Genomic DNA, 23457 nt, shown 5'->3' on the forward strand with positions numbered 1-23457 from the left:
ATTGATGTAAGCATTAGAGTGCATTGCTATTCAATCAAACATATTAGAATACAACTGATTATGTTCATTAGATATATTTTATTCATACAATAAGGATATTTATTAAAGATGAAAGGATTTTTGCTTTAAAATCTTAGGGCCTATCTCCTTTGTGGAGAGGCAGTTTCTCTGCCTTTCATTGAGGTTGTAGGTTTGAGTTTCAGTTAACCATGGCATTTTTTCATACACCACAAAAAAGTTCATTTTGTTATCCATCCAGCTGTTTCAGAGTGCCAACCAGAATAAAACTAAATGTAGATAAGTTAATTGCTGTTGGGATTTCTCTCCTTTAACTCAATTAAAGACATTCTATACAATTGTTCATTGTTCCAAAGTAACAAATTTTAGATATTCCATTGCTCAAAAAAATGAACAGTTTAACTCAGTGCTTAATTCAAAATGTTGAAGTAAAAAAAAATTCAATAGCATTATCTTTTACTTTTTAAGAACTTATGCAAAATTTGTTCCCTTTTTTTATTTTTTAGCTATATTTTAATATTTTATTTAAAACTGGATATTCATCTGTTTTCTTGGAACAATGAATAGATTTGTTGAATATCTATAATTGATTTGAAGGAGATAAAACCCTAAACAATTAACTTTTCTGTACTGCCAGTGGATGATAATGGAATGGTTTTTTTTTTGTAGCTTGTGAAAAAATGCCAACTAATCTTGAACTCAAACCCAGAACCTCTGAATGAAAGCAGAAATGCTACCACTCCGCCATGAGATGATCGTCAGTGATAATAGTTTTCATGAATGATTAGTTATCCTATCATCTCTAAATATTTAAAAGTTACGTTTGGTAAAATTATTTATGATGTGTAAATGTAAGGCTTCAGTTAGAATTCTATTAAGTTTCTTATGCTGTATGTTTCTCTTAAGTAATTATCTTAATTTTTGCTTTTTTGTTACAGACGATCAAGAGTTGAAATGTGGGTATTGTGGAGTCGGTATGTGGGACGGTGACTCCATGATATGTTTCATCATGTGCTTAGACAAAGCTGGATCATAATTGAACCGTTACCAACATCTGTCTTTTTAAAAAGTCATTTCTATCAAAGTGGTAGAAGGTTAGTGTCAGTGACTGTCATAAGAATCGGCTTCGGTGTGGACTGAAGAGCAACGATAGAGGTGGCGGTGGTCGGTGTCAACAGTGAGGAAATTCAAGGTGGCCCTCAGTGCTAGAATGTTGTTGAAGCTGAGATGGCTTATTATCGTCGCTTTACACTTCTTAATAAATAACGTGTCCACACTACGAGGTGTTGATGAGGATATGTTTGCTCAACAACGAAGCGGTAAAGCTCGTAAACATTACATTCCTGTGCTACCAACATATAAAGAAAGGAAACCTAATATTATCCTTATACTTACTGATGATCAAGATGTTGAATTAGGTAATTAAAAAAAATCTATTGATTTTCTTTTCTTGTCTGTATTTGGCTGACCCAGTGCAGGTTTTGATTAAATGTAGATTCAACAAGAATTTGAAATAAATGTAACAAATATAAAATGCAATTAAGAATATTTTGTAATTTTTTGTGATGCTACATATATTTCCAAAGCAGCTCTTAACAAAACAAAGCAGTGATTCAGTGAGATATTTTTTTTTTCATAATGTAATGAAGATAAGAAAACAAAACATTATTGCCAGCAAAAATTAATCATCTACGACACTTTCAAATTAACCAATAGGTTATTTTTCCTAGCGTCTTTAAATATTTGACTGTTCATTCATAGTTTCACCATTCTTTTCTTTTCTGCGCTAATCTTTTAATTGTATAATATTTGTTGAATTCTAAATCTTCAGTTGTTTACTTTATTTATTTTAACTTTTGGCCCAGGACTTGACTCTGGAACCTCCACATGAAGGACAGAGATACTACCATTGTGCCATGGAGATCGACATTTTGTTATTTAACTAGCTAAATAATAACATTCTGCTTGTGGCTTATTGTATTCCCTGTTTATCATTTAAATTCCTCATTAATCTAATTTTTAAGTTTTAGTCTTATTTATTTTTTAAATAAATTGATCTTCAAGCAGTTAATCCCTTCTGTTGAGTATTATTTTCTAACTTATTTTTGATTTCTGTCAAAAGAACCATGACATCTGCAAATCTTAATATGTTTTTATTAAAACATATTACAATAAATACATATACATATTACAATAAATTTTTCCTTCTTGGATAGTTATTCCATTGTTAAAATTTTCTATCAATTCTTGTATTGTTTTTTCTATTTGCAAGTTAAAAAGCAATAAGGACAGACTACATCCTTGCCACACTTCTTTCTAAAGTAGATTTTGCCTTTCTTCATTTTCTACTGTTATAACTGCTACCTGATTTTTTACACAGATTATTTGTAAAAGATTTCTTATCCTGTATTTTGTCATTTATTTATAAATGAACAATATTTAAAAGATATTTTTTTAAAGGTATGCAAATCAAGAGGATTTATCATTTGTAGGTTAAATAAAATCTGAAAAGTATGAAGTTGTCTTGATATTAATGTTTTCAAAAATATTCTTGATATAAATTGGTTAAATAATAGTTATTAACATTATATTAAATAATTAGTTTTCCCAACTTGTGTTAATGTGCTTGCTACAAAAATAAATGTACTTTACCTTTGACTAAAGTTCTAAAACTGTTTGATACAAACTAAATGTTTGATTTTTTGATGTAGTCAGCGTAAAAAATGTGCAGTATTTAGAATTGATAAATGTTTTATTAAACTGGTGATGTATGTATTGCTTTTAATTATTGTTCTTAGGTTCATTAAATTATATGCCGCGAACATTAAGACTTATTCGAGATGAAGGAGCAGAATTTCGTCATGCTTACACGACAACACCTATGTGTTGTCCATCACGTAGCTCTCTCTTAACTGGATTATATATGCATAATCATCATGTGTACACTAACAATGATAATTGTTCTAGTACACAGTGGCAGACTACCTATGAAACCAGATCGTTTGCTACCTATCTTTCCAATGCAGGATACAGAACAGGTAATATTATTTATGTTTTCTGTTTTTTTACTTTTTCTATCACTGAAAGTGTGTTTTTATTTGGAATCTTTAGAATTATGTGGAATATGATATTTAACATTGGAATTTTCAGAGAGAGATATATTATTGTATTATTATTTTTTTAATATCTTATTTTTAGAATTTTCATCTCTTTTATTTTAATAACAAGAATTTTGATTTAGAACAAGTGTTTTATTTTAATTTTCAATTTTTTTAATTTTATTAATACTTTTTTAAATTTATTTTAACAGTTTTACAGTTTTTTATTTCCCATTTTATTATTTACAAAACACTTTATTGAGGAACATTACTTAATCAGGAATTATGTTTATAGTACTCTAAAACTTAACTAAACATTCTGTTAAGCATAAATTTATTGAGGAGGAGTGAATTATACATTAGAGTGTGTATTTTATATACACCTATATGTATATATATGTATATATATATATATATATATATATATATATATATATATATATATATTACTGTTATAATTGTATTATATAACTGGTTTTCTACAAAAAAATTGGACTGAAGAAGGGAGAAAAATGAATTCACAGATGAGTAGGATACTGTGTAAAGTGAGAGACTCATTGCATTGGCAAGTTGTATGATTGAACAGGCACTTTTCAATTTTTTTGTTCTAATTTTAAAATGCTACCTGGTAACAGAAAGGATTCCATTTTTTTAAACTTCAGAATTAAAAATTAGGTGTTAGTAGTGTTTGATATTGTATAGACAATAACCCTGATTAATAATTTGCTGTAACTTTTTTTTATGATAAATCTTAATTCAGTTAAAATTTTCTTTTTATTTCAAATGGTTATAAATTTTCTGTTTTTGCTTACAATTACTCAAATCTTTCAAGAATTGAAACAAGATAGTTATCAAAGATAATTATTATGTGTTGATAACACTTCAAAGTTAATCAGGAAACCAACTTCTGTGATGCATTTATTTCTCAGACAAAATTTCATTCCACATCACTAGACCAATCAACAAATATATTGTTTTGCGGTTGACAGATATGAGCATATTGCAGAGTCTGAAATTGTCTACAACCTGCTGATATAATGAGAATGGATGCAAGACTAGATAAGTGTCTTTTTTGTTTCTATTAAACACAGTTCAAGACACAAGTTCAAGACATAAGTCCAGCAGTAGATGTCCTCATTCTCAAAAGTTTAAAATATAAGTTGAAAGTACAGTTTCAACTTATATTTTGTTTATGGTTGTTTGTTCAACTTATATTTTGTTCAACTTATGTAATTATGTTTATGGTTGTTTATTAATAAACAATACTGTTATACATTTTGAATAAAGTTATTAAAATTCCTTTGGAGAAACTGCCAGCAGGGAAACAACTTGTTTTTGACCAAATACTGGAAGAAATCAACACTTTTTGGCCACTGGAATAACAACATTTACAATCTGTTATGCCTCAGCTAGGATAGGTTATAATAAGTGATCCTATCCAGATAAAACATTGATCTGGATAAAAAATATACTTTTAATATACTAGTTCTTTAAAGGCCTTTGTGAAGTGTAGAATACAATTTATGTATTGACTAGTTTTATATATCAGTACATTATAAAAATGCATCACTAAAGCTGTAAAAAAGTATATATTTAAAATATCATGAACATTAATATTGTTTAGAAGTTCTTCATTTCATTAGGACACCATGTGGAAATTTAAGTTATAAACATTCAGTCTCTGATTTAAAATTCATGTCATAAAATGTATTATCATTTTTCAATAATTAAAATAACATTTTTTAAATATAGACTTTTGTAACCGTAAACTGAACCAAATTTTATAATAAGAATTTTTGTTATGAATTACTATTAATATTGTATTATTTAATTTAATTTGAGTTGTTGTTGCAAAAGCGTATGTTTTGAAATCAATACCTTGCCAATCATCATGAATAAAAAACAAAGCAAACAATATCTAATAAGACTGCTATGATGTTAGTGTATGTGTCTGTGCTCATGGATGTGTGAAGGTGCATGCCCAAATTTCAGTTATAACAAACGTTTTAGCTAGGATTATATAAAATATTATTATTTTGTCTTACTGGTTATGGCCATAAATTTAAAAAAAAGTAGTTTTAGATATTTAATTGTATTGGTTAGCATGCTGACTTCAAGTTCAGTTTATTGTAAAGGTTGGCATTCTTTCACTTATTTCACGCATCTCATCCTTCTTAAATAAATAAGTATTTGTATAAACAAGTCTGAGGTTGTGTAGCAAGATTTTCAAAAACTTTTCTTCTGAACTTTTTCAGCAGAGAATTTAGTATTTTTTTAAAAAAAGTATTATTTCATAAATTTTGTAGCAATTAAGCATAAATATTTTTTAACAAACACTGTAGTTATTCAAAAGACCTTAACAAGAATTACTTGTAATTTATTTGTTTAATTTTAGGTTACTTTGGTAAATATTTGAACAAATATAATGGTAGTTATATACCACCTGGTTGGAGAGAATGGGGTGGCCTTATTATGAATTCCCGCTATTATAATTACTCAGTTAATTTAAATGGGAAACGGATAAGGCATGGTGACAATTATCAAAAGGTAAGATGTGATCTTCTTTCTTTCTGCTATATTTATGTAGAAGTAGATAGGATATGTTCCTTCAGCGACAACCTTGACCTCTGACCGCGCCTATAAATTACAATTAAATTATATTTCAAGGTCACGTGACGGCAAAACTACCTTAACCCAATGAGGTCACCTGTAGTCGTCAGCTACGACGCCACACTAATAAAATATACGTCACTAGCATCGAAATAAAATCGAAAGAACGAAACGACCTGCTTTATGGCGGGTGGTAAATTGCAACGAATATACGATACCTTTCATCAGTTGCCATCCCGGCCGATGTGACCGCGTATACATTTACCGGCGACAATTGGGAGAACTTATGTTTGTCTCGGTATTGCATCATGCGCCGCTATAAAAGCGAAAGATCGTAAAGGAGCGCTTTATTTTGAAAGGGTCGGAGTAACGTTAATACCGTTTTGCATATGTTTAATTTAAAGCTAGTAGTAGTGACTTCAAAAGCTAACAAATCTTAAACTGCTACCTTTATTTACTAACCGTCGTCTTAGTTTGCAACAGTTTATTTAACTTTATTGATTTTTGTTTATTAGTGTTTTAAATTCTGAAGCTTCTTCCTAAATCACCTACTGCCAAATCGTAAAACAGCCGCGAATTCCTTTGCATTTAAGGTATTTCGATTTTAAGTTGATCTACACCGGTATGCACACGAATCGATTAATACCATACTACATATGTTTAGTTCAGAACTAACAGCAGTGGTCTCCAAGTAGAGGTTAATGGTGTTGAGTATTTGTAACACATGTCGTCGCAGAACTAGGTCACATCACTGCGTTATGGTGGTGGCGAATACCGTGGGATCTAATTGCGATATCTGTAGAGGGGTTAAGATTACATATTTCAGATCAACTAAAGTACTTAATAAAATAGAAACTAGAAATAATATGGATGTGGATAAAATTATGGATAGTAAACGAATTACATTACCAGGTCTTTAGATGAAAATGTATACGACGTATTTTGTATACAGTGGGTTTTGATGAATGGTTACAAACTAGAATACCATAACAGTTGTGTGGTTGATTACCTGGTCACGTTTGGCTAATTAGTGAACGAAAATAATAAAATCAAAGACCAAAAGCTTATTAAAGAAGCCGTAATTCTGTTTCAAGAACGCATAAGTTGCTGATAGATGGTGAACAACGAGATCCGGCAATTAATGAAGATGCCTCGTTGCGGCAAGCAGGATTTTTCAGTTACAAGACCCGTTCTATAATATGAAGAAAGTTGAAACTGTTTTGGCATTATGATCTAGTAAAACGAAATCTTTTATATATCGCCGAGAAAGCGTTTGAAATGTTGATCCGTTCACTGAGGACTGTTGTTTTACCACGACTGAAATAATCCTGATATACTGATATCAAACAAACTAGGCGATAACTACAATTGCGAATCGCATAGCCCTATCCTAGTCTGTTTCGATAAGTTTATCTCTAAAATTCGTACGCATTTCAAATACATAATTTCACCAAACCGCAGACTGAATTTCACCAAATTCTGCCCTGTAGCGACCAATGTTTCGGGAAAATTTAGTACTTTTAACCACATCCGAATTTTCGGACAAAAATTGTAATTATCTCAAAAACGGTCGGTCCTACCCTCTGAAAATTTTTTCGACCTCCATCCCGGACACCCCACCCACTCCCAGTGGTACCCGTTGGATAGTAATATTTTCAAGTGCCACCAGGACGTCGTTCGGAAACTGGGCAAGGGTGCAATGGGGTGCCGCCGTAATATCTCGCCAACCGCTCGTCCGATTTTTACGATTCAAAAGGTGTATGTATCAGTAGGTCGAGCGCTAACTGTTTAATGCATTAAACAGGTACACTCTTGATCGACAGGATTTTGGTTATCCGGAAATTAAATCCTTCAGCCCTATTATTTTGATTGCACCACCAACCGTAAAACGTACCGATCCGATCTTTCACTAAATACGCGTACAACGTAGTGCAACCACATGTCCGTCGCATCACCAACCATAAAGCGCTGCTTTCCGATCTTTCGCTTTTATCACGGCGCATGGTGGAATACCGTGACAAACATAAATTCCCCCAATCGTCGTCGGTAATGTATACGCGGTCGCATCGGCTGGGATTGCAGCTGATATAAGGTACTGTATATTTATTGTAATTTACCACCCGCCATAATGCGGGTCGTTTCGATCTTTCGCTTTTATTGCGGTGGTAGTGACGAATTAGTGTGTATTTAATATATAGTTAGCTGACGATTAGCTGAATATTAGTTATTTGACGACTGCAGGTGACTTCATGGGTTAACTTCATAGGTTAACTGTGACATAGGTTCACATGATGTTGAAAAATAATTTAATTGTAATTTATTGGCAGGGTCAAAGGTCAAGGTTGTTGCAGAAGGAACATGTCTTATCTACTTGTAGATAAAATTGAATATCTAAAAATGTGTTGGAACTTTGCATTCATCCTATTATAAAAAATAGCATTTTTTCTTTTTTCTTTTAGTAGGTAGCCTGACTATCACGCACTAATTTTCATCATGTTAAGTTGTGTTGGAATGATTAAATCTTCACATATTAAATCTTATCAGTATTCTTAACATGATGTGCAACTTCTAGAAACAGTACTTTGGCAGAGAATTAAATTTGCCAGAGGTTATATGATTGTGTGTGTGTGTGTGTGTGTGTGTGTGTGTGTGTGTGTGTGTGTGTGTGTGTGTGTGTGTGTGTGTGTGTGTGTGTGTGTGTGTGATGTATAATTTTTTCTTCATCTTTATTGAAACTATGGTGTGTGTGGTTATACCTCCTGTTGTGTAATAAATCTTTAGTTGTTCATCTATAATTAGGTGATATGATCCTTGGAATGATTATGTAATATCATGTAGCTGCCACATGTGTTCAGCAACTGAGGTAAGAGGCACCAGTCTGTTTTGTTTTCCTTGAAAGTAAATATGTTTACTACATAGTCAGTCCTACAGTGAACAGATTGAAGTTGTTATTTGTAGGATTGAATATCATGTACATTTTGACTGGTACAGTGTACTGTATATTTGATTCATTGAAAAAGGCAATCATTTGCCTTCAGTGAATGTACGTATGACTCATGTTGCCTATGATCGTATGATTACGGCACTTCAGTTATTTGATCTTATGTTAATGCACTTTATAATTACAATCATCATTGCAAATATTCACCTTTAATTATCTTTACTTCATCAGTACTCCATTTTGGGTCCATAATTGAACTGTTTACAATATATAATTTAATTCCAAGTGAAAATTCTAAGTTTCTAAAAAGTTTCTAAAATTCTAAGTTTCGTTTAAGCTAACTTTTCATTTTTCACTTGGACTGCCCAAAATTATTTATTTCTAAGGTATTTATTTGAGAGTTGCTATTATTATTATTATTATTATTTTAATTTTATTATATATACAGTAAGAAATACTTGTGTTATACTTTATCTGTATTAGGTTATTTTGTTTTATTTATTTATTTATTTTTAAAAAGGGTTTATTGTGAATATGTTTCAAATTCATTTAATTTACATTTTGCTTTTGTATTATTTGTATCTACTTTTATCAATTATTCTGTTAACAGTCAAAAATTGTATCTAATTTTTGAATAATCTATTTTTGATTATACTTCAGTAACCATATATCATATTTCAGTATCACATATAATTTTTATATTACATTAATTAAATATTTGATCATTAAAATAAATTACCAATTGAATTATAATAAAAAAAGGTGGTAGTGTATATTCACTGTTTAAGAGAGAGTTAGTTGGTATTATGTATGTTTAATCTTTGCATGCCACTCTACAAATATAAAATGAATTTCAAGCATGTACTCACACTATCGTTGCTGTTATTTTACTGCTTATCTAACTAATCCATTCTTAACGTAATTAATTACTATTCTTAACATAATATTCCCTACATGGTGATGGTACATAAATTTGATATAATGATACACAAATAATCACAGTACAGTGTAGAGAGGCTGAAGATGCTATACAAATTTTTTATTCACAATTTAACTTCTAGTTCAGCCACTGGATACATACCAGATCTTCCAGTGGATGACTGGCTAAATTTGTCATTATTAAGTTAGATACTTTTACAGACAGCATGATTGTGGAGATGCTTGTGGGGGTGAGGTTCCCAGAGCCTGTTCCTTAGTGGCTCTTCAAAACCTGGATAAAAAGTAACTTGATGGAACTTGTATTTGAACTGGTTAATGTAAGATAATTGATAAATAATTACTGCTCCCATCTTGGATAAAGGTACGTCAAGTCTCCTGATGCAAGCCTTCTAGTTTGACTTTTTACTAGCTAGTAGTTGTACGAAAAGTACACCCTGAGACTGAGGTTCTTGTTGGATAAAGCCAGACCTTCTGCCCTATTACTTGTGTTACTGGATGTAAAAAACGCATTTGGATCTGTACCGTGGCCGGCGATTATTGATGCTCTAATAAACATGAACATCAGTGATTACATTGTAAATCAGATTAATCAGTACTTACACGATAGACATACTGAGGTCAAGACTGTTGAGGGCACGGTAAATTTTCAGATGTTTGGCGGCGTTCCGCAGGGGTCCGTTCTAGGATGCATACTCTGGAATGTTTTCTATGATGGAATATTCAGGCTTCCTTATCCGGAAGGAGTGATGATTGTCGGCTATGCAGATGACGTTGCAGTACTGGTGGAAGATAGGGAAGTGGACCGTCTTGAAATTAAAGCAAATCAGGCCATACAACTATTAGACGAATGGTTAGATAACAACTAACTCCAAGTAGCCCCAGCTAAGTCAAAATGCATTTTGCTCTCTGGTAGGAGAAGGGTCGAGGAATAAATATAGAAATAAGGGGGGAAATTATTTGTGAAGTCAGTAACGTCAAATACTTGGGCGTATTCATAGATAAGAGTCTAAAGTACGGTTATCACATAGATATGATTTGTCAAAAGGTTGCCCCTACAATTAAGGCTCTAAGAGGTCTATTTAATAACCACTGTGCACTGAAACTGGTGATCAGAAGGTTGATCACAACGGCAATGATGTCATCTATCTTATACGTGGCACCAATCTGGGGCACTGTAATGAATGTACAACGCAATAAATGCAAACTTAGAAGCGTGCATAGAGTAGCACTAATAAGAGTTGTCTCAGGATATAGAACAATTTCTTACGATGCGTTATGTGTCTTAGCTGAAATGCCTCCCATTGAATTACAGATAAAAGGCCGAAGCATGAGGGTGGCAGGTGTGCCAAGAGCCAAGGTAGAAGACACAGTTGTTAGCAACTGGCAAACCGCATGATCATCTGCTCAAGCAGGAGAGTGGACAAGGAGACTTATTCCCAATCTGAAAGAGTGGTTGGGTAGGGAGAAAGGCGGACTAAATTTCCACACCACTCAGTTGATGACAGGACATGGGTCGTTCGGGAAATACCTTAATAGAATCGGGAAAAGGCAGACGTCAAGATGTCCATACTGTCAGGAAGAAGACGACGCGGAACACACCGTATTCAATTGCTATAGATGGGAAGATCTTAGACATGAAATAAGGCATAATAACCTGACACCTGACGACCTGGTTAGCTGGCTAATGCAATCCAATAACAACTGGGATTGATTTTCCAATTTTGCGAGCACCGTCCTGAAATCTAAAGAGGAAGAGGAGAGGCATCAGAGACGATAGGCGCGAGGATAGGGCAGGGAGGACAGTCCCAACCCGGAGGGGCCCTCCGGGTTGGGACTGCGGGTATGCTTAGGTATGCGGATTCCGATGATGGGGTGGAAACTCCTGAGATTGCTTGAAAGGGATAAAGAAAAGACCGAGTCCCGGCCGGCGGTGTCAGTTCCTGGGGGCGCTTCGGTGCTTACTGGCGCCGCGGTTTGAGGCAAAAGAGTAAAGACCGAGACCCGGTTCTCTGTGTGTGGGGGGGGACGGCATAGTCGGACCTTCCCTTGCGTGTGGAGGATTAGAGGCGGGCAGCAATAAGAAAAGATCCGGAACCGTGGGGGGGGGGGGGCTGATCTGCCGTGCCAGACGTACAGCCAGTGGGTGGGGAGGCCCCCTTAGAGTCACAAGGACACATCCCTGGGCCGTGCATACTTGAGTGGATGTCCGGCCCAGGGATGTAGGGGGAAAAAAAAAATAATAATTTAGAAAAGCTGGAACATGTTCTTGTTGTTTTAATATTCCACTGAGTTTTAATCTTTTTCTTAATATAATATAACTAACTCCTTTCCTTTCCTGTATTTGCATATATTAAGAGTTAAAACATCAAAATATCCTTTGCAGTTATAACTAATTCATTCTTGTAATTACCCTGTTGGTATCCAGTTATATGTTGGTGATATTCATATCACTGGAAGTTTATTAGTATGAATATTGTTAGTGAGGGACTTGTAAAATTTAATTTTTAGTCAAAGATTGTTATAAAAAAATTACCTTTTTTATTGATGGTATAGCTTGCCACAGTTATAGATGCTACCTGTGATGTAACCAATTGTTGAAACCTTTGAAACTGGTGTCCTATTTTACTGTATTTTAATTCTGTTCTGTATATTGCAGGATTATTATCCCGATCTTATTGCCAATGATTCAGTGACATTTTTACGACAGTCAAAAAAGTATTTTTCTCGTAAACCTGTTCTATTAGTGTTAAGTTTTCCGGCTCCACATGGTCCTGAAGATTCTGCACCTCAATATTCTAATATGTTTTTCAACGTAACTTCACATCAGTGAGTATAAATTATTTATTTATTTTACAGACAAACTACTTGTTGCTATAGAGTGTGCTGACATAAATCAGATGGTCTTGGTTTATTCTCTGACATGGATCTGAAATTTTTTATATTTAATGTGTTGTAAAAATATGTATTTAGAGGTAAGTCTGAGTTGTACGTACACTCTGACCACCTTAAATTGTGTAGTGCTCAGTAGAAAAATCACTCATTTTAAAATTTATTTGACAAAAGTATATTGCTAAACAACTCATAGTCATGAATAAGTTGAATAAATAAAATTATTATTATTTTAAGATAATAAACACCGCTAAATTATATTCAGTTGAATATAACTGTATATTTACAATCTAATTTAAGATAAAGTAATAATAATTTTATCAAAGATAATGTTAGTTATAATAATAAAAATATTAATAACTTTAATATTTTCTGGCTGAAAAAAATTTATTTTAATTATGAAAGTCATACATTGTAAACTTTTGTTACTGAAATGTTTTCTTTATTGCTTTAATACCAGTTTATTTTGATGTTTGTGAAATATATAATTAATAAACTGTAGTTGCACTGAAGTGAAGCCCTATTTTTTAACACTAAACATTTTGTCTTTCCTGCACTTTATAGTCAACACTTTTTTTAATTATTCTGAATATTAAAATATTTCTTATCACTGATTTTTTTAAATTTTTAAATGATAATTTTCTCTTGGGCTACTATACTTTATTAGTACAGTTTGACTTGGATCAGATTGTGATTAACTTTTCAAGACACAGTGAAGAGAAGAGTATAACAGTTTATTTTGATGTTTGTGAAATATATAATTAATAAACTGTAGTTGCACTGAAGTGAAGCCCTATTTTTTAACACTAAACATTTTGTCTTTCCTGCACTTTATAGTCAACACTTTTTTTAATTATTCTGAATATTAAAATATTTCTTATCACTGATTTTTAAAAATTTTTAAATGATAATTTTCTCTTGGGCTACTATACTTTATTAGTACAGTTTGACTTGGATCAGATTGTGATTAACTTTTCAAGTCACAGTGAAGAGAAGAGTAGTTTTTAATTGTTGACAGTATCTGATATGAGTCATTATGTTGATAAGATTAGATTGCCTTTGTTTCACCAGATAGAACAACATACACTTCTTTAATGTCCATTAAGTGATGAGCAACAAATTATGGTATTAATAAACTATTTCAATAACTTGGGTTAGGTTTTAATAAAGTTAAGTAGTTTGTTCAGTCTTTTACACTTTTTATTCTTCTTCAGTTTAATTTTTTCTACATTTTGTCTTGCTTTATTATAATCAATGAACTAATAACACTTGTTCATATCATTTGTCTTGTCAAGTGACAGTCATTTTTATTTATATTATATAGAGTCATAATATTATATAAGTCAAATCAACAAAATCTGAATTATTTATTTAAATTAATTTATACATTTCGGTTAATAAAAGATTAGTAATTAGTTATGGAAAATCACAAATTTTTCTTTTTTTATTATCTACTAGTACGCCGTCGTATGATTATGCACCAAACCCAGATAAACAATGGATATTGCAAGTGACTGGTCGTATGCAGCCTATACATAAGCAGTTCACAGATCTTTTAATGACCAAGCGATTGCAGACATTGCAGAGTGTTGATGATGCTGTTGAGAAGGTAGTTCATTTAATTGTTATTAATTATGGTGTAATTTATAATTAAAAAAAAAAAATACAAATATGATTATTTTATCTGTTTTAATTACTGTTCTGCAGATTATCTTTTGAAGAATTGTAAAGGCACCAATTCCTAGCCGGGATTGGAATAAAAGAACATCTCTTTCCTAGCATAGTTGTTGGTTCCCCTCCCACAATTTTGGTTATCCAAGTTTTACTCCAATCCAAAATAGTCCCTGTTAACATTACCTGAAATTATTGGGACGATACTGTATATCATGCACTACTTTTCTAACCATATTAGAAGGTACAGAAATGACATTTAAGTTGAGAAATGTTTTTTAATTTTAAAATGTTATAATTATAGTTTTATGATGAATATTTAAACGATTAGCTATTTGAAAGACTTGTTTATTGAACTGTAAATTTATTTTAACATAATATTTATATAGTGTGCCAATTAAATATTAAGGTTATATTTGGTGTGTGTTTATTACTAACATGGCAAGGCTCAGTAGTAATGGTTTGATCTTCTGGTGTCGTCATTCCAAAGAGTGGAAGTAGAAACTTGGACAGGCTACAGTTTTAAGTTATAGCTAAAGTAATAGTGGTAATTCACAATTTGCCGTCAAAGAATTAAAATGAAACAAAGAACAGTAATCAACTTTGTTTAAAAAAATTAAATAAGAGTACTACAGAAATGTTGAATGATGTATAAAACATTTTTGGTGATGAATATTTATTTCGACCATGAGTGTTAGAGCAATTTTCTCATTTTCAGAAAGGATGCGAATTGTTAGAAGATGATTTTCAGCCTGGACAACTTATCATATGAACACCTGAGACAGCCAAAAAGGTGAGAAAATTGTGCATAAAGAAAAATCAATTTCAATGATCTTGCTTATAGAACAGGTGATATTAGTAAGGAATCTAGACAAGAATTTTTGAAAGAAGATCAGGTTAAGAGAAAAGTTTGTTATGATTTTGGCAGTCCATTCATTGCACTTTTAATCCACAAGAAAAAACACGTTGGCATATTGATTTGATGTTAATTGAAAGTGACAACATTTTTGAATGGAATCATAATTGTGATGAGTTTTTTCAATATGATTCCAGTGAATCGGGGTGAAATCATTCAAGATCAATCATTCAACCCGAAATGATAGATTTCACAATGGTATTCAACATTAAATGGTGTTCACATTTGTTTCCTCATTTAAACAAGTGTATTTGGAAAATACAAACAAAAGTCAGTTGATTTTTTTTTTTAAATCAAAGACATTATTCATTGAGAATTTATTCCTCAAGTAACTAGAATCACAAAAATGTTCTATGAGAAGTTTTATTGTAAATACTGAGGGTTTTGTCTGGTGAAATGATTAAATATCTAAATCCAAAAACTGGCTATTCCTGTGTGTCAATGCCCTCTCTCATTCTATCATAAATGAGGCATTTTTTGCCACAAAAGTGTTATAGTAATTGAATACCTCCCTGTTCTCCTTATCTAGTCAGCACAGATTATTTTTTATGGAAAGCAGTGACAGAAAAGGAGTTTCAGAAGTGTTTCCAGACTTATTCAAACAATGGTAAGCAGTTTGTGAACATAAGAGTGTAGATTTTGAATATATTTAACCTTATTTTGCCATAAATATTATCCTTTTTTTCATAATGACATCAATATTGTCTTTTAATTTGCAATTTTCAACAGAATCCAGCAGTGAAGTAAATGTAGTGAAATTAGCAACATACTAATGTGAAGAAACTATACCAGGGCTGCACAATTAATTTCTTGGTAGTTTATTTTTAAACTTCTAAACTACGAGTAAATCCAAAGTGAACAATATTTAAATGTAATTTAATTTCTTATTTAGAAAGAAATCATCAATTTTTGTTGAGTCATTTTTGAATTTTGTGTTCCTTTATAATTTTATTTTAAACCATCCCTTAAAATATAAATTGCATATTCACCCTTCAGGTTGTTTTGCAGATCTATGGCACACACATGTTACATTTTATGTCACTAGCAGTTTGTTTTTCAATTTCAAGAATTCTACTAGTTGTTAAAGTATATAAAATTTCTTAAAAACAACTGAATTTCAATTCCAAAACTGTTTTAAAGTGAACAAAGTAATTTTACTGAACCAACATCATCCATCACTGAGCATTTTGATTTGATTTTCTTAACTATTTTTGTTTTTGATTAATACTTATTATTAATTCATTTGCTATTATATAGTTTAGTCCGTAATAAAAAAAACAGTTTGTAGAATACTAAAATTATATTTAATTAATCATACATAAATACCGGTAAGTTATCCCTGTATATTGAGTTTAATATCAACTCCTTATTAAAGACCCATAAATGATTGAAATGATCAACATATTCTGTGAATCACTAAAAAGCAACACATTTCCAGAACACACAACTAAAATCAAAAATTTTAGCTATAGCAGAATAGAATTACTTAACATATGAGGTTTGTTGAAAAACCTTTTGACCATAGGTTGTGAAAAAAAATAGCTTCCAGTCCTAATTTCCTTTGAAATAATCCACTTGTGACTACAAACATTTAACAAAATGATCTTAAATGATCCTCTTCTGGTGGAGACATGTTTTTTTAAACCTCTTTGGAATGGCTACCAGTTGTGTTATGTTCATCCCAGCTATGGCTGGTAAAGTAAAGAGCTTAGTGAAGTTAAGAAATTCTATTCTTGACTATTTCTTAAATGTGAAATATTATACAACTGACACTTGAGTGATTCCCACTGGTCTACATCATGATTATGATGCAAATAATACTGTTTGTTGATACTTTTGGTATATATTTGTAATGTACAATTTCATGGAAGTAAAACAATCCAGTCAGCTTCATTTTCCCTTTGCAGCTCATTTGTTTTTGCTTTTTTCACTCTTGGTGATGATGATAACTCCCACTTGGTTTTGGGGTTATATCTGTATGTCTAAGACTCATCAATAGTTATCACTGTCTTAAAGAAGTTAGAATCATTGTTGGTGCACCCCAGCATTAAGGGGTTTCAAAATCTTTATTAAAAAGATTCTTAAAAACTAATACTCCACTGAAAAAGGAGAAAATAATTAGGTTAAAAAGACTTGAAGAAAAAATTCCTTTAAGTCATTTAGATTTTGTCAACATATCAATTGAAAGAATAAATAAAATGTTTTATTATAGTTGAAGAGACATTTATGCTTTTTTAAAAGCAACTAAGATTCTGTAAATTGGAATATGAATGATAATAATACTTTTTGTACATTAGGGTCAGCGATTGTATTAATTTAAAAATATTAACTTTTTTAATGATAAACTGAACCAAATTTGATAATAAAGATTAATTGTTCTGTTTTTTTGCATTAAGGTAAAAAATTACTATGGGTTCCTTGGAATGTTTTTAGATTTATAATGGATTAAAATATTTTTTTAGATTTACAATGAGCTGGATTTGCTTGGTGAGTTAGATAATACATATATCATATATACATCTGATCATGGTTACCACCTGGGGCAATTTGGTTTGGTGAAAGGAAAATCATTTCCCTTCGAATTTGATATCAGAGTTCCATTTCTTGTTCGTGGACCTGGAATAGATCCTGGTACAATGTAAGTATGTTTTTTTACCATTATTAATTATAATAGACATCTTAAGTTGATTATAACAATAGTCTAAAAGATAAATCTCATCACAGTTCAAAATTACTTTCAATAAGTAATGTGTCTTAATTAAGGTACATTTATTTACTTTTTCTCTAATTTCTTAGAAATATAATTAATTTAACTAAATAAATTTGTCGTAGATTATGCAGAATTTTACTAAAGAGTAAGAAATTCTTGAAGATGTTAGAACATGTGAGAAAGGTATACCAATCCTTCAGAAAGAAAAATCATCTCATATAAAATCAGATGAAATAAGACCAATCATTTTAAAATCAGTATAAATATAAAGTGTTAAATCTGAGAAGATAGATAAACTTCTAGTAGAAACAATTGAATATCTTAATGAAGATGGACAACAGTAGTGAAATTATGAAGTACAATTTATAATAGTGGGATGGAGAAAAAAATTTTCTTAAAATAATCACAACTCCTATTCTAAAAAGCCTGGTACTGTAGGGGAACATCTTAGGACTGTTAGAGATGGATCCAGAGGAACGGCCATGGGGGCATGCCCCCCCAAAGATCTGAAGGCCTTGCATTTTGAAAACCCTGTTGAAAAGTATTGAAACATTTTACTAATGCTGTCTTGTTAAAAAAACCAGTTGTAAGTTGCAACTCTGTAATTAATGTGAATATATCTTTTTCCTTAATAATAATCAAGAGAGTCTGATGTTTGAAATAAAATGTGTACAATTATGGATTGTAATGGATTAATTATAAATATTGAAATGAATGAACAAATTAAACCAACTTAATTTAAATCTTCATCTTATTCTTTTTTATCCCATCTTATAATATTATATAATTTTGTTTGTTTGCATGGCAGTTTTGATTAAAGTTGTTAGCACTATACAGTCTGAGTTTAAAGTTAATTTAGCTTCTGGAGTCCCTGTGAGGGTCACTTTGAATAACTTACAGTTTAATTTTTATAAATTGAAATAAAATTGAAGAAACTGAAGTACTTTTTTGGTTTTGCTGAAACCTTTTGCCTCTTTTACAGCAATATTAATGACTGGTTCATGTTTAAAAATAGTTCAGTATATAGTATGTATCCAATAAAAGTTTATTAATATTATATACCAACTCAGTTAGAAGGGAGTAGGAAAATGTGACCCTTTGCCTCTAATGGCACCCCCAAATTCAGTTGCTGGATCTGCCACTGAGGACAGTTAATTTACTTTTGGATTCAGCAAAGATTCTTTTGCAAATTCTGAGCAGAAATCTAAATAAAAACGTATTTGACAAATGGGTACAGAAGATCTATGTGGGATCAGGGAAAGAAGGGAAACTGCAAGGGATGCAGTTAGCCTAATAAAATCCACTGATGAGAAAAATGCAGAAAAAAGTAAAAAAAAATAAGAGTATTTAATTGATATGGAGAAAGCATTTGATTATATAAAATTGGAAATGTAAGTATTAAAAAGTTAACAATTAAACTGGAAATGTAAAAGATTTATCGCAGATCTGTATCTGGATAAGAAAACAGATGTTTTCTGGCTAGAAAGATTAGTAAAACAAATGTATTGTCTCTTTCCAACCTCTTTTAAACATGAGTATTGAAGAAATGATTAAAAAATACTCTAGAAGAGGATGAAGAATTTATTGCAGTAGAAGTAAATAAAATTAATTGAATAAGGTTGTGATGTGCTTTTAAGGTAGTTGTGTGTTTATGTGAAACATATATTTGTTTATTTATTTTCTCAAAAGTGAAAATAAAATAAACCCAAAATAGTAAAGGAGACATTACATTGTTTTGTAAAAATGTTATTATACAGAATGATTCATGAAGAATATTTCAGACTTTCAGAACATGTTCTAGCTGGTGAAAAATTTCACCAGCTGAAATTTGTAAAATTACAACAAACTGTAATTCTTGGGACCAAATTAAGGCGTAAAGACAAAAGATTCGAGTTAAAACACACTATTTTATGTTTGGTGAAAAATAGCTTAGTTAAATTGGGGCTAAACAGAAAAACATTTTTAACAAATTTGTAGAAAACGTGTTTCTGAATAAAATGGTACGAATGCTAAATAAAACATAAGAATTTTGAAGTTTATTAAAAACAAAACATTAAAATGGGACAGATTTTAACTAGGTATTAAACAAACAAAATTTTTAATATTATAAAACAAAAGAAAATAATAAATTGCAGAATGAATAGATATATTATTAATCCTAGACTTATCTTAACTTATTTATTACTAAGGAATTCATTTACTAAGGAAAAATAACCATCAATATTATCAGTGTTCTAAATAAAGACTGATAATAAATATTACAAATTTGTAAACTAAAAACATATGAAATGAAATAAAGTCTTAAAGTTGAATGTTAAATATAATTTATAAATCTGTAATGTATTACTCTAAATATTATGTATACACAAGTACATGTACACATACAGACATACTGTATGTTGTGGTCACTTTCCATTTGGTAATTATTTAATTAGGCCTATAAAGTAAAATTATATATAAATTAAAAAACAAATAAAAAATAAACACATTTTAAAACAAATGTTAATTTTAAAAATAAATAAAAAAATACGCCTGTTTGTCTATTATGTGCTTATGAGTAAAATGGTGTTTCAGTTTTAACATTTCATTGTTCATTGTTCTACATTATAAAACTGTAAATAAATCGATGTAAATTAAAGTAAAAATTTATCATAAAAAAATAAAATAGCTAAACAAATAAATAAGTAATAACAGTTTCAGTAACATGCAAAATCTGTTTATCTATAAAAAAATTAAAAAACTAATGCCATATAAAGCCAAAATTCTAATTTTAGGTACAGAGTTTAATGTGATATTCAGCAAAGGACGGAGTAACACAAAGTGGCAGTTTCTTTGGACACATTTAACAATAATAAATAGTCTTTTCTTGTTTTTTACTTCCTAGTATGTAGTAAAAGAAGTACTGTGATCACGAAAAATGTTGGTTTTCAAGTTTCAATGGAAATATCCATTTTGACAATCCCTGAATCCATTTTGACTAGTTTCGGCATGATATCTGTATGCACATATGTATCTCGCATAACTCAAAAACGATTAGCTGTAGGATGTTGAAATTTTGGATTTAGGATTGTTGTATCATTTAGTTGTGCACCTCCCCTTTTTATTGCAATCGATTGAAACAAAAGTGTCCAAAAAACCCAAAATCCAAACAAATTTAGATTTTAGACTTTTTTTTAACTGCAGTAATAAGCCCTCATTGAGATCTTTTCAACAATAAATCATAGTGGTTCTTATTTCCATTGGTTCCAGAGTTATAGCCAAATAAAATTTTAATTAATGAAATATTTGGATCTTACAAGGGGAAGGCACATCAGTTCACATCAGACTTCATCTCTTCTTTTTCTAAAAACTTCTTTTTTTTAATATATTGATTTATTAATAATTATTAACCTCTGATTATAAAAACATTTTTACGATAAATAATAATTCAATAATAACAATAAAAAAATATCAGAATTTATTATTGTGAAATAAAATTTGATGTACTTTTCATTAAAAAAAAATGAATATATGTAATTTAATAGGCGTACAAGGAAGTTATGTGGTGTCCACATTAGATTTTTTGTCATAACATACATGATCTATTTTCTGGATGTTATGTCATGTAATGGATGTAGGACAGGAGCATGATGTGAAGTCTGTTACTGAGTGGGTTGTCAGGTAAAGGAATGGGGATTTCTAATAATTGAAGGTTGGTAGGATAGAAGAATCAGAATGTTATTACAGAGATATGGTATCATGTAAAGATTTATTGGAGGGAGAAATTTTTTTGTATAGGAAAATGTATTAATTAACTGAAGAATAATTAATGAAGTGGAAAATGTAGATCACCAGCTTCTTATACCATTTTAAAGTTTTTCTTTTAAGTGGATATTAAGCCAACATCAGATCAGCATGGTTGAAGTAATATTCGACAATGAAGAGAATTCGACAAATGTATGTAATATATTACTTTTTTTATACAAAAGAAATAAAGATAAACTTTAAATAATCACAAGAGACAACCATAAGGATGAAATGAGCATTTAGGAAAAAATTAGTTAAAAATTGCAGGGGTGAGATAACCATGAATTACTTTAACAAAAACACTGTAAAAAGCTTTTCAAGTAATGGGACAACATAACCCAAGCCCTGATCTCAAATAATAGCAATATAGAATACCAGAGACGTTTGATGCTTCAATGCGTCATCAGTACTTAGCAGAGTTCAGTACATGCATCAACAAGTCATTAATACTCAACATGTTAAGAAAATTAATTATTTTACTATTAATAAAATTTGAGTATTATATGGATTACTTTCTTTCCTTACAGAATATAGGTAAAATTTAATTAATTACAGTATCACTTACAATTAATTTTCACTAAATTTTTAGATCTATGATGTGTCTATGAGCGATTGTTAAAATAAATGTTTACTTGCATGTATTAAAACCTAGATTGTTTTTCTGGTGTAGTCTCTGAAGTAATTTATTATACATGCAGTATTTTAATATTTATTTTTCAAACATTTTCAGCGTTGATGAACTGGTATTGAATATAGATTTGGCTCCTACTTTTCTTGATATCGCTGGTGTTGATCCACCACCTCACATGGATGGAAGATCTATAATGAAGCTATTAAACAGACGAAGAAGATCGAGCAATGGTGGCAGAAAAAATAATATTGCAAATAAATGGCCAGATACGTTCCTGGTTGAAAGGTATTAAAATTATTTGTTAATTATTTATCTGATTGATTGCTGAACTTGAATTTATTATTTTGTTCCTTATTATGTAACAATTCATTTATATATATATATTAATTTAGTAAAATCAATTATTTTTTTATTATTGTTGTCAATATCTGTACTAACGTGTTTAAAGACTAAAAGTATATCTCAGCAATCCATTACAGTACAGAATCTAATAATATTCCTTACCTTATTTATTACTTCTTCATTTTTACATCAAAAGCGCTTTTGAGGATTTTACCTTGTCGTCAGTTGATCAAAAAATTAAAAACCTTAAAATTACACATTAAAAAATTAAAATTATCACATATATAGTGTAAAATCTGCAATAAAAAAATTAAACATTCTTACATATGTTTATTTTATTTCCTCAGTCCCAGTTTAATAGTAAAACAAACAGTGGGTGTGCATGTAACCATGTTTTCCTGAAATGTAGAAAATGTTTGCCTGAAATGTAGTTCTTATGCAGCTGTCAGCTATCATGTTGTTGGATGTAATTTCAAACCTAAGTGATAGCATTCTTACTTTTAATTATATTTAAATTGGTCTTTACTACTGTGTATTCTTGTCATCAGTTCATTCAGCAATATCAGGAATTAGCCTGAATGAGTATGCTAATAGGATATTTTTTTTTTTTATTTATTTGAGTTGCCATCCAACTTAAGTCATTACCCATAAATAAATGTTAATAACTTGTAGAGAAACTGAACCCACAATTTTTTAATTATGGTTACCTGAGGGAGCCAGTTTATCAAATATAAATCAAGGTATTTTATCCTTATTTCACACTCTTCAGTTTCCAGGATGCTCTTCCTTGAGACTTTTCAAGGTTTGCATAATGATCATTTTGTGAGAAACATAGTTATTTTCTGACTTAGAACCACAGCCTGTTTGAGAATATAATCAATCCCCCAAAAAATTAACAAAAATATT

General features: G+C 30.6%; 1 protein-coding gene across 1 annotated transcript in view; it reads left to right on the forward strand.

Annotated features, from left to right (window-relative positions):
* Positions 1 to 23457, forward strand: part of Sulf1 (Extracellular sulfatase Sulf1) — a 140572-nt gene that overhangs the window by 86110 nt on the left and 31005 nt on the right. Inside the window, exons 2-8 of the mRNA XM_075372217.1 lie at positions 957 to 1436; positions 2817 to 3056; positions 5512 to 5663; positions 12263 to 12432; positions 13954 to 14104; positions 17545 to 17720; positions 22309 to 22494. Coding sequence (XP_075228332.1) covers positions 1229 to 1436; positions 2817 to 3056; positions 5512 to 5663; positions 12263 to 12432; positions 13954 to 14104; positions 17545 to 17720; positions 22309 to 22494 — 1283 coding nt within the window. The 5' untranslated portion in view covers positions 957 to 1228. The remainder of the gene's footprint in view (positions 1 to 956; positions 1437 to 2816; positions 3057 to 5511; positions 5664 to 12262; positions 12433 to 13953; positions 14105 to 17544; positions 17721 to 22308; positions 22495 to 23457) is intronic.

This window comes from Lycorma delicatula, chromosome 7, assembly GCF_047948215.1.
Source record: "Lycorma delicatula isolate Av1 chromosome 7, ASM4794821v1, whole genome shotgun sequence".
Taxonomy (NCBI): Eukaryota; Metazoa; Arthropoda; class Insecta; order Hemiptera; family Fulgoridae; genus Lycorma; species Lycorma delicatula.